The sequence below is a fragment of the Mustela erminea genome, chromosome 2 (genome assembly GCF_009829155.1).
Source record: "Mustela erminea isolate mMusErm1 chromosome 2, mMusErm1.Pri, whole genome shotgun sequence".
Taxonomy (NCBI): Eukaryota; Metazoa; Chordata; class Mammalia; order Carnivora; family Mustelidae; genus Mustela; species Mustela erminea.
In genome coordinates, this window is record NC_045615.1 from 156,482,941 (window position 1) to 156,495,379 (window position 12,439).

At 35.1% G+C, this 12,439-nt stretch overlaps 1 protein-coding gene across 7 annotated transcripts in view; it reads right to left on the bottom strand.

Moving 5' to 3' along the window:
- The window catches only part of ANKRD17 (ankyrin repeat domain 17), a 163,183-nt gene that overhangs the window by 58,642 nt on the left and 92,102 nt on the right, over positions 1-12,439 (bottom strand). For all 7 annotated transcript variants that reach the window (XM_032334553.1, XM_032334558.1, XM_032334557.1 and 4 more), the window contains 8 exons: positions 9,908-10,002; positions 7,810-8,047; positions 5,287-5,478; positions 4,594-4,703; positions 2,860-2,947; positions 1,002-1,129; positions 602-745; positions 100-202 (listed from right to left, as the gene is read on the bottom strand). In XM_032334553.1, the coding sequence (XP_032190444.1) occupies positions 100-202; positions 602-745; positions 1,002-1,129; positions 2,860-2,947; positions 4,594-4,703; positions 5,287-5,478; positions 7,810-8,047; positions 9,908-10,002 (1,098 nt within the window). The remainder of the gene's footprint in view (positions 1-99; positions 203-601; positions 746-1,001; positions 1,130-2,859; positions 2,948-4,593; positions 4,704-5,286; positions 5,479-7,809; positions 8,048-9,907; positions 10,003-12,439) is intronic.

The window sequence follows — 12,439 nt, forward strand, 5'->3', positions numbered from 1 at the left end:
TAAAATTCAATTTTTGTGGAAAAATGGATAGTTTTTTTGTAATCTTATCATTTTTACCCAGGTGACATGTAAAAGACAGTCTTCAGAAGTGTAACTGACCTTTATTCCTGATGGGAAGAGTAGTGGCAACATTCGCAGGTGGTTTGTCGGGCTCCTGAGGTGGGACAACCATGGGCAGTGCTTGAACTGGGACACGAGGAGCCTAAGACAAAGGAAACTGATTATGTTTCTGCTTTTCCCACGCACTCCATAATTTAAATTAAGAGTAAGTTATAAAGACTTCTTCAAAATATTTGTAATATGGTATTAATCTCAGACATTGACATATTTACTTAAAATATGTTGGCACCAAATTATTTTCCATAACATTTTTTTAATGGACTTTGAATTTGAATGGCTATTCTGGCCATAGTAAAAAAGCAAATCAAAATCACATCAATCTACAATCTGAATGTTATACCAGATTACAACTTTAACCATTTCGAATTAAATAGCTATAAGAGAACTACATATAACAAAAAATAGTCAAATCTAATTTAAATTGAAACCATGAGCCAAAGAGGGATAAGAAGATATAAAATACTTTAGTTTTGAATCTTACCCTATTTAAATCGTGGGATGGAGGGGTTAACTGAGTGACATCTGGTGGAGGGGCTGAAAGCAAGTTATTAGGATAGTCCAAAAGATAGCAAACAACACTTGTATGGCCACCTTTCGCTGCTTCTATCAACATAGTTGAGCCATCCTAAGAGTGGATATGGAAGGAGAAAAAATATATTATAAAAATAAGTTAACTTCCAGAACCATTTAGGAAGATAAAGCCAATGGGCCCCAGACATATTCAAATCTTAGCTTTGGTAAAGAACATTTTCCTCTAATAAAACAGAAAAATATGAATATGCTTAAAATGCCATTATAAATAGAACTGGTAGATGATATCTTCTAATGTTCAAGAGGAAGAATTAATTCACAACGCTACCTGAAACATTTGAATTACATACTTTTAAACGATGAGTAGGATCTGCCCCATGAGCCAAAAGTAGTTCCACCACTGCCAGATGACCCCCTGCACAAGCCAGGGACAGTACAGTGTGGTCATTATTAGCTGTGGTTCTATTCACGTTAGCTCCTAAAACAGACAAGACATAGAAAATCATGTCAGTAGACTGCTATTTCTTAAGTTACGGTAAATTTCAAAATCATAAAGAGTAGAGAGAACAACATAATGAAAACCCACACGCTCCTTATCCAGCTTCAGTGATCATAAAGACACAATCCCATTTCACATAAACCCTTATCAATTCTCCTCTCCTAACATGAATTACTCTAAAACAAATCCCAGACAAACATGACATAATTTTGACATAATCCATAAACATTTCAGTATGCACTGGCAGAAGATAAGGCTAAATGTATACATTACTTCTAATGTAATCATTGTTCAAAAAAGAAAAACCTAAAAGTTTATCTCCATGTTAAATTCTTCCATTAAAGAAAAAATGATTAAAAAGCAATAAAAATAAATCACATTGCCTCCTATGGGTTAACCACATAGACAATTAACAAGGAATAGAAAGTAATATTACTACCAAATAGAAAGTAATACTACTATTGATTTCTTTCACTGGGAAGTATCTGAGAATGAAAACGGGTACACCAAGCCCTCAATACGAATTCACCTCTGACTTAAAGCACTGTGCTTGGCAATGTGGGAAATGGAAATAAAACAGCAGGAAGAAAATGGAACCAGAGAGAGATTTATCAAAGAGAGAGAATGGTGATTAGGTAAATAATTCCGTTCTTGAGAATACTATAGTATAAACATACAAGTGTTCAAATTGCCTAAAATAATTTGACCAAGGTTATTTCTAATTTGTTTTCTTTTCCTATAAACAATTACAAACTTGAGATTTCTTCAGTATTTATGCTAAGAAGGAAATAGTATATATTGTCTTTTTAATTACACATGGCTTGCACAGCCTTTCTTTTATGAATGTTGAGACAAACAAAATCTTTCATCTTCTGTACTTAAGAATGAGGAAATCTGCATAAAAACTGTTGCAAGTTGGGGCGCCAGGGTGGTTCAGTGGGTTAAAGCCTCTGCCTTCGGCTCAGGTCATGATCCCAGGGTCCTGGGATTGAGCCCCACATCGGGCTCTCTGCTCGGCAGGAAGCCTGCTTCCTCCTCTCTCTCTGCCTACTTGTGATCTCTGTCTGTCAAATAAATAAATAAAATCTTTAAAAAAGAATCATTTAAAAAAAAAAAACTGTTTCAAGTTGAGCTTATGTACTGAACACCTAACAAATAACTTATAGGAAGTAATAAGATGCTACTTTTGTCATTTAAAATGGTTTTTGATATTCAAAGTGGAATTACTGACCATAGATGAAATCCTCCATGCATTTTGGCATTTTTTTTTTTACATTTCAATTTTGAATATTTTTGTGCTGTATTTATGACCATTTCTATATTTTACAAAGAAGGAAACTTAGGCCCAAGGAAATGTAAAGTAGAACAGTGACCTGCCCTTAAGTATCTCAGTGGCATAAACATAAAAATACAGGTTTCAAGATATATTATTAAATAAACAGAACAGATTTTAGGTTATCTAAACCCTCAAAGATTTACATAGAGAAATTTTTCTTTATACAAGGCTGGTATTCAGTATCACAATTCTTCCTAGTTTGGAAATGTTCTATGCATTGCAGAATATTTATCAACCACCCACTCACAAAATCTCAGTAGCATTCCTCCACTAGTGATACCCTCAAAACGTCCTTTACCTCTCAATCTCTAAACAACCCAGGGCAGGGAATAGACATCTTTGGGGAAAAAACTACTGCTTTACACAAACCTACCTTTACTAATTAAGAACTGAACAGTACAAACATGACCAGCTCTTGCAGCTTTCATTAAAGGAGTCCTTCCACCTTCAGATTCATGCTCCTATTAAAAAAAAAAAAAAACATAATTTAATTGCTAGTGAATGGTTGTTCTTTTACATGAATATCAAAAGGAAAAGAGTTGGACTAATTTCTGAATCTCAATATATTAAATATCATGCTTTGAAACAAATTAAGGAATACATCTTTAAATTTTAAAAATCCCAAATTAGAAACATGTTCTACAGATATAATTTAAGAACTGAAGTTATATTCATGTGATTCTGACGCCCTCATCTAAATCCATCTGGGTAATTTTTCCTTCTCTCCCAAAGGGCTATGTAACTTGAACAGTGAATGGCGCTCTAACCCAGCCCTCTCCAGTCAGCATAATCAGCATTTTCCTTATCCACTCCAAGTGATCTTCCTTTTGTTAGTCTGTAGCCTACCTATAGGAATTTCTGCAGTACGTCATTTCCTTCTTTATAGACTTTCCATTAACTCCATGTTACCTTATATGAAAACATCAGAGTTAATGATCTAATACCCAGAAAACCAACAATTATAAGGTGTTACTAGAGATTTCAGGGTCTCAAAAGGATGGAGAATCTACGGCATTCTTGTGATTGCTGAGAAATTCATATCTGATTAATAACTTGATTTTTCTCTTAAGCCACACACTAAGTTATTTGAATTGCAATGAACTAATAAACAAGGTTACATTGCTGTATGTTTCACAACTACTGTGGTAAACACTGGAAATATAGTTCTTAAGCTGAATAAATTCAAAATCTAATTTAGAAGAAATATGCACACAACTAACAAGAGTATAACATGTGTCATAACTGCTTCAAGAGCTGTACCAACACATGCAAGACACAACAGTAATCCCATTTCTAGTTTCACACTTTCCTTCCATAAATGAGGAAAGAGAAATGAAACAAAGTTTACAAAACTGATCAATGGAGTCTTTTCTTGCTCGCATGTATGAAGTTTTGTCATAAACTATGATCTTTTACAGGAATACAAATCTGCTTGTTAATCTCAGCCCCATGAAAATATGGTTACTTAAGTTTTAACCACCTTTCCATGTCTCACTTCTACTCCCTCACATGCTAAACTGGGAGAGTATTATCCCCATACATGTTTGCTTTTGCTTCCCTACCTCTCAGGCTGTGCTCACACTATTTCTTCCAACAGGAATATCTCTTTCCTCAAAACAGTGCCCTATCTACCTTTTTTAAACCTTACCCAACCCAAAATACAGTATTCTCAGATGACTTCGTGACCTCTCCTGAGCTTCTCTACTGCCTGTACTTTATCTCTTTATAATCTATCATACAATGACTTCAGTATTACATCCTTTCTACAGAATTATAAACTATTTGAGTGAAAAAACTACTTATTAAATACTTACCTTCCAAAAATACCTAAGTACCTAAGAAAAAATTAATTTGTACTAACACAGTAAAGATAAAATTTCCCTTTTATTATGGAGAACAAGGAGTAATAGACTGGGTAACCCTGCTATCAAGAAGAATAATAACAGAACCCAACAATGTGGAAAGAAAATATGCCCAAAGAGAAAAAAATGGTAAAAAGGCCAACAAAAAATTAGAAGAAACACTTTTGTCTGTAATCTCCTAGAGTTTTAAATTAGTTTCTTGTCTTGGTTTTAAGTATTAGAATTTAAAAAGTGACCTAGCTTACCAGATCTGCTCCTGCCTGAAGTAGGACATCTGCTACATCAGTGTGACCATTTTCACAGGCATACGTTAGTGCTGTATCCCCTGTTGCTGTTGTAGCATGAACATTAGCTCCTGTGGTAGTATTAAACAATACAGAGACTTAATAAAAGAACCATAAGACATACATGCTGGACATAGAATTTTTCTTTTTAAAGATTTTATTTATTTAATTTGACAGAGATCACAAGCAGGCAGAGAGGCAGGCAGAGAGAGAGGAGGAAGCAGGCTCCCCACTGAGCAGAGAGCCCGATGCGGGGCTCGATCCCAAGACTCAATCCCAGGACCCCTGGATCACAACCTGAGCTGAAGGCAGAGGCTTTAACCCACTGAGCCACCCAGGCGCCCCGGGACATAGAAATTTCTTCTACATAAGTCACATCTCCTCAAATAGCCCTAACCACTTCTAGAAACAGAGAATATTATCAGCATTTTAAAAGCAAGAAAAAAACATAAATAATTACTGCTTGAAATTAAAGCTATAGATACTTCAAACTTCATAAGGTAAGTTATTTATGCAGAATACACACAACAGTTGACCCCATTTTTAGCATATTTTAAATACACATTCAATGTGTAAGAAAAAAATTATTTGCATTGTAACATTTTTATTTAAATAAATCATGTACAAACTCCTCCCAAATGCAAACATGCCTACCTGCAGCTAATAAGTATTTAACTAATTCCAAATGACCTTCTTGAGCAGCTTCCATTAAAGGGGTAGAACAACCTAGTTCAATATCAGCTCCTGCCTTTATTAGAAAGTCTGCCACTTCCAGAAAGCCTCCACAGCAAGCCAGAGTCAAGGCAGTTTCTTGAGTTTCTTCTGTCTGTGCATTGATATTGGCTCCTAGAACAAAAATTCTAATTATTTTAAGAAAGTCATTAACTTATTTCAATAAGCAAAACATGTTTCCTAATAACTATACTTCAAAAATGAACATGTGAATTATTTTACTATTTATTTTCCTAAATAATAAAATGCTTCTCCCCTACTCAAAGAGGTAATTACAAATAAAGAAAATTATTAAAAATATACCCACGAGTCCATATCTGATGCACAGAGCTTCAGGAAGATTTATTCAGCCAGAAGGTACAAACCAGGTGATAAAAGGACTTATTTAGAAAAATAAATGACACTCCCTTGTTATAAAGATTCAAAATTAATGATGTTGATGATGATGATGATGTTAGCTAACATTTAATACACTATTACTGTTTGCCAGGCAATATTTGAAAGCATTTTACATGTTCTTATTGGCTCCATTTCACAGCTAAGGAAATTGAGGTTCATTAACTTGCCCAAGGCCACAACAACATTATTATTATCAGTACTACCACCATTCACCATAGAACACTTCTTATATTTAAGTTTGTTATCTGTAGGGTTGTTGTGAACATTTATATATATTATATATAAAGATTTTTGAACGTTGTTTGTCATAGAGTGCACAGGTTAGGAATTTGCCTAAAGTTACAAAATCAGCAAGCACTGGAGCTGTGATTCAAATGTAAAAAGTATACTACAAAATCTCTGCACTTAAAGTTCTAGCCAATACAGTTTTGTAAAAATGTGCCACTCTTCTTAAATTTGTCCAAACAAAAACTTTATTACTAAAAGAGATTATAAAACTTGGCTACATATACAGAGAGGTAGGAGATTACTTCTGAAAGTATCTTACTTTAAAAAAAAAATTTTTTTTTAATATGTTATGTTAGTCACCATACAGTACACCAGTTTTTGATGTAGTGTTCCATGACTCATTATTTGCGTGTAACACCCAGTGCCCCATGCAATCCATGCCCTCCTTAATACCCATCACCAGGCTCACCCCTCCCCCTACCCACCTCCCTTCTAAAACCCTATTTGTTTCCCAGAGTCCATAGTCTTTCATGGTTCATCTCCCACTCCGATTCCCCCACCCCCTTCATTTTTCCCTTCCTTTTAATGTCCTCTATGCTATTCCTTACGTTCCACAAATAAGTAAAACCATACGAAAATTTACTTTCTCTGCTTGACTTATTTCACTTAGCATAATCTCCTCCAGTCCCATCCATGTGGAGGCAGAAGCTGGATATTAAACCTTTCTGACCACTGAGTAATATTCCTTTGTGTGTATGGACCACATCCTCTTTATCTATTCATCTGTTGAAGGGCATCTCAGCTCTTTCCACAGTTTGGCTATGAACTGCTATGAACATTGGGGTACATGTGCTGCTTCTTTTCACTACATCTGTATCTTTGGGTAAATACTCAGTAGTGCATTTGCTGGATCAGAGGGTAGCTCCATTTTTAATTTTTTGAGGAACCTCCACACCACACTGTTCTCCAAAGTGGCTGTAGCAACTTGCATTCCCACCAATAGTATAAGAGGTTCCCCTTTCTCCAACACTTGTTGTTTCTTGCCTTGTCAAATTTTCCCATTCTAACTAGTGTAAGGTGGTATCTCAATGTGGTTTTGATTTGCATTCCCCTCATGGCTAATGGTGATGACATTTTTTTCATGCGTCTGTTAGCCATTTGTACGTCTTCATTGGAGAAATGTCTGTTCATGTCTTCTGCCCATCTTCTGAGTTGATTATTGTTTTGGGGGGTGTTGAGTTTGAGAAGTTCTTTATACCTCTTGGCTATCAGCCTTTTGTCTGTTAAACTAAAGGTTCCTTAATAATGCAAAATAAATGTGTCATTTTTCCCAAGCATAAAGTCCACTGTGTGTTGACTCCTTGACAGCTTCTTACAAATGCATTCTTGCATTCTCATCACATCTCATCACATCCATCCTTATGGGAGGACTACCCCATTTTGTTTCATGAAACACTAGATACCTTAAGTATTTATTAATAAGTTTTTATCCCCAAGAGGAATTCTCTCAATATATTACTCTGAGAAATGCTAAATCTCTTATACGCCCCTCCATAATCTACCACCCTAACTCATCCCAAATTCTGTCTCTACTCACAAAGCGCGCGATATCTGAAAGCTTTATATTAAAGAAGTCTATCTGGTTTTGTTTTGCACAGTTCAGAAGCTGTTTTCAAAGCAAATACCTTTTCATTCCTTTTTGTGACAAGATCTCATTACAAATCTACTAGAAAGATGAAACACAGAAACCCAATTTTATAATACTGCAACCTTACATTTTAAATATATGTGCTTTAGTGTTTTCACTGGTATGGTTACCTTGGCCTAGAAGTAATGCCACCATTTCTTCATGTCCTTCACGAGCTGCTTCCATCAGTGGTGTATAACCTTCATCATTGACCTCTTCCAGGCTAGCTCCTCTTTCAATGAGTAAAGCCGCAAGTTCCACATGACCACCACATGCAGCCAAAGTCAATGGTGACTCAAATGAATCAGCAGGCATGTTCACTTGGGCACCACTGTCAAGAAGTAACCTAGCTACTTCAACATGGCCATCCTAATTACAATGCAATTAAAAAAATTAAATCAGCACCATTAAAAGAAACATTAAAAATGTGAACACTTCTCAATTACTATACAACGAAGGTTTACCAATCTCCATTCAAATAAGAATTAATCTACATTTAACTGTTGAGAAAGCAAGTATTAAATGAGACCATCTATCTATATGTCTGTGGCATAGACCATGAAACAGAGATTGAGGCTATGAAACTTGTAGAACAATAATACCTCCCCTTCAATCAAGAGGCTTATTAACCTTTGGGAGAAAAAAGACATTAAGTACATGTAACAAAACACTATTATGAAACAACACCAGCACTGCACAATATATACTTAAATGCTACATGGATAAATCTTAGAAAGAGAAAACAGTATTTGTGTAGAAACCTTAAGGAGAAGCAAACTTTTGATTAGATAGAAAAAGAAAAATCCAATACTTTTTGGAGACGGCAGAGAATTTAGATAATGTGTTAGGGGAAAGGAAACAAAATTAGTACACAGTACTTCCCTTTTGTTGTTCAACATTCAAACGCCAGTGAAAATTAAAGGAAAAAAGAATACTCTCTTACTATCTTCTGTCTCCTTTGCTAGTCTCCCTTTCCCACAACTTTCCTAACTATAGGCAACTCCAAGGCTCTCTTTTCTTTTTTGCCTTTGATGTGATTTTTCCTTGTCTGTATTACCTTACAGACATTTCATCTTCTTCTGAACATGTCACACCCATTTTTACCTCTATACTTGCCACACTGCACAACTTTAATGCCCTATTACAATGGTTTCTTTGTGTTCCTTGGGCTCAGAATTTTCTCCCTCCATCATTAACTCCTGTATTTCCTTTAAAATCCACCTTAAAATCCCAATCTCTTGGCAAGCTTCAAAATGTCTGGCCACTACCAGTATCTTTCATCTACTTATAACACAGTTCTCTAGTGGTTGTCACAAGGATGTTTTAAGTTCCTTAGCATGGGGATGTTATTGATGTGTTTTAAATACATGACATTATTTAATGCTCACAACAACCTTAGAGAAGGATATTACCCTAATTTTAACAGATGAGAACTTAAGACCCTCAAAACTCGTTTCTGCAAAGGATCATTTATTAAGGCAAAAACTGGCATGGCTAATTCAAGTCTTAATTAACTATCTGGTATTTTTAAAAATTAGTAATTAAAATTGAACATCCTTTTATTGAGAGAAGAAACTTAAATTCATTTGGGGCCTTTTTCTATCTTTGGCATATTTTTCTCAAAATCAGCCTATAATGTCATTCTGATTCATTTCTGTGCCACTGATCACAGACTAAGATATAGAAGTTTAAGTAAGAATACTATTATTACCTGTTCCTAAGTATAAACCCTAAAAACAAAGTTCTTAAAAAGGAAATTAAGGGCTCAGAAAAGACCATACACAGAGGGGGAATTATGTTACACAAATAATAGTCTAATTTCCAAATTTTCATTTTTCATTCAAATTTAAATGATCAGTTTGATGAACATGCTCTGCTTAGTATTATCGCTAATTAACTTTTAATGCAATTAAAATTTTAAATTAAAAACTAAAAATTAAAAAGTTGCTTTTTGTGCCAACTGTGTAATACCAGCATAGTTATGTGAGAATGAGAAAATAAAAGTAGTGCTGTAAAGCTCCAGAAAGGACCTTTAATAGAAAGAAGTTAACACTATACAACTGGCTCTGAATGCTATTGATAATTCAGATAGCTGAGGTTCTGCTCTATAATAATAAATCTATGATAAACAAATCTTTGAACTCAAGGAAAAGATGCTCGTCACACACTAGCGTTGTCTCTATGAACTATATATAGATATATTTCATGTATGTATTTCACCAGTCTTACCATGCAAGCCTCCATTAGAGCAGTGTGCATTTCATCTGTTTTATGCTCTTGATCTGCGCCTGCTTCCAAAAGAAATCGCACCATCTCTAGATGTCCTAAACCAAAAATGTGTAAGATTACTTTAAAATATTTTATTATTCCAAAAAATGTAAGAAAAAATTTATAATACTTTGAGAATTTATATTTAACTTATAGTAATACATTTATAAGCATAATACTAAAGTCAGCTGCAAACCACCCTCAACTGTAACACATAAATTATAAAGTGATACTTGTAATTCTACTCCTTACTCTGTTGCCAATACTACAATCCTTGCTGCAAGAGAGTAAAGATGCCATTAAAATCCAAAATCCAGAATATGCCCTCTACCACCTTTTAAGAGCTAGGGCATGTTACATTTATTTATGCTATAGAACAAATTAACTTTCATGAATTAGTAGCCTGGGATAATAATGACTGAAGTTATTTCTAAGAAGAAATGCATTTTAAGTTTCAATTACTAACTCATAAAGTTTTTAAGAATAATCTGTTTATAAATTGGGATTATATGTATGTATATATATATGAAACCACCTCATTTAGTTTATACTTATTCACCTATTTAGATATAAACATACATGCACATACATATATACAATACTCATATTTATATTTATGCAGTTTTAAATAAACCATAAGCTTCAGTTCAAATAAAGACACCTTATTAGTAGTTAAAAAGACAAGATGTTTTTTAGGATTTCAGACACTATGTAAGAAACAGTAGAAAAATGACTAATTTTTTTCCAACTTTATTTGGAAGGAATTGCAATCAATTCTCAATCAATTAGGACTAAGGGGAAGCAGTGGACGGTAAACTCATAAACAACGAAAATTTCAATAAGTAACTGTAACATCTGCTGAATCTTGTTTTTGCTAACTACCTACCTCCCTTTCCTCTCAGTCTTTTTCCCTTCCCAAAGATCCACATCAAGTTCAGTCTCAGCCTGAGCTCTAGCCCTTCCCCATCTCCTCCTTGTCAATCTATATCCTAGAAGACCTCACCCGAAATAGAGGAAAGGGAGAGGGTCCATGGATCCTTGTAAGTAGCAGAGATGTTCTCCACCAGCTCAGTTCTATATCCAGCTTCTAATTAAAGCCTGCAAGCCCCAACCTCAGACGCCCCTTGGAAAGCAGGGTGGGGCTACAAGCAAAGGAGAGAGGGAAGAGTAGTTATATGTAGCCCCATCTCGAAGCTCTTCTGGCCAGCTGGGACCCAATAGTAAAATACAGCCAGTTCCAGGTTCAAAAGTACTTGTGAAAAGGGGAGAGAGCCACCCAATCAATTAGCTTGCCTGGAGAGGCTGTCCCAAGGCTTTAATTCCGCTCCTCCCAATGAAGATAAGCCTCTGCTAATTACCAAACAGTACTGGGGAAGTAAGGGACCTCAGCTGTGTTTCCTAACCATCCTTAATCTGAGACTCTGTTAACACCAGACAACCGAAAGCAGTTTAGATAGAGCATATTTTCACATTTAACTTAAATTGTAGTCATTTATGTTATTCTAACCATGTTTTTAAAGGAAATTATCAGGGGACCTCATACAACCTTGGTGACTATGAGATAGAACGGAACAAAACACCACCAGAGCCACAACTAGGGTGTGGCGATCAAAGCCTTAGGTATATAATTTAAGAAGGTATTCCCTCACAAACTTGGTGGGGGAAGTGATTCAGCCATTGAGAGTGAGTGCCGGCTTAAATTCTGTACCTTAACTTGTAAGAGTTTTTATTTGATGCCTCAAGGTCAAGAATTTACCACTTATTTTATTATATAAACATGACAGCAGCAGATGGTATGAAAACAATGAACTGAATGGCTATGCAGACATAAAATTTACCTTTTAAAAAAGTTCCTTGGTTTATAGCCATTTATCTGTCAAAAAGGTAGTCTGACAAGCATGTGGTAGCTCTGAGGTTATCTTTTTAGAACCTAGAATCTAGAGCATTTACTAGCTGAAGAATGAGCAACTTTCCAGACAACTGTCTTGCCCTCGCAAAGGACGGCATTTTTCGGTATTACCAGTATTTTCAGGTTGACTAACATCATTTAAAATATCATATACCCCTTTTGTACAGTTAGGTACGTACAGGTAGGTGTTTTTGTCAATTTCAACCAGCTCTTCCTTCTAACTTTATTAAATGTGTTGATGATATTCCAACATTGTTCTTTAGAATCCAAACTCTCCTCACACCACTTTTCATTTCTCAAATCTCCACCTATCTCTTCAGTTTTTCTCCTTCTTAGTGTCATGTGAAATAGCTTAAGCACCTTCTTGTTAATAGAAGCTACTTTTACTATATTTGCTTTTAACCTTACAGGTTAAATACTTCTGGAATCAAGAGGATTCTTTCGTGTGAACCACGCAAAATATTCTGACACAAAACCCATGAAAAATTACAGTGCATAATTAAAATTAACCATTTCTGATAAAACAACTGAACCATTTAACAATCATTTTTCACTGACAATATATTTATAATATTAAGTCTATA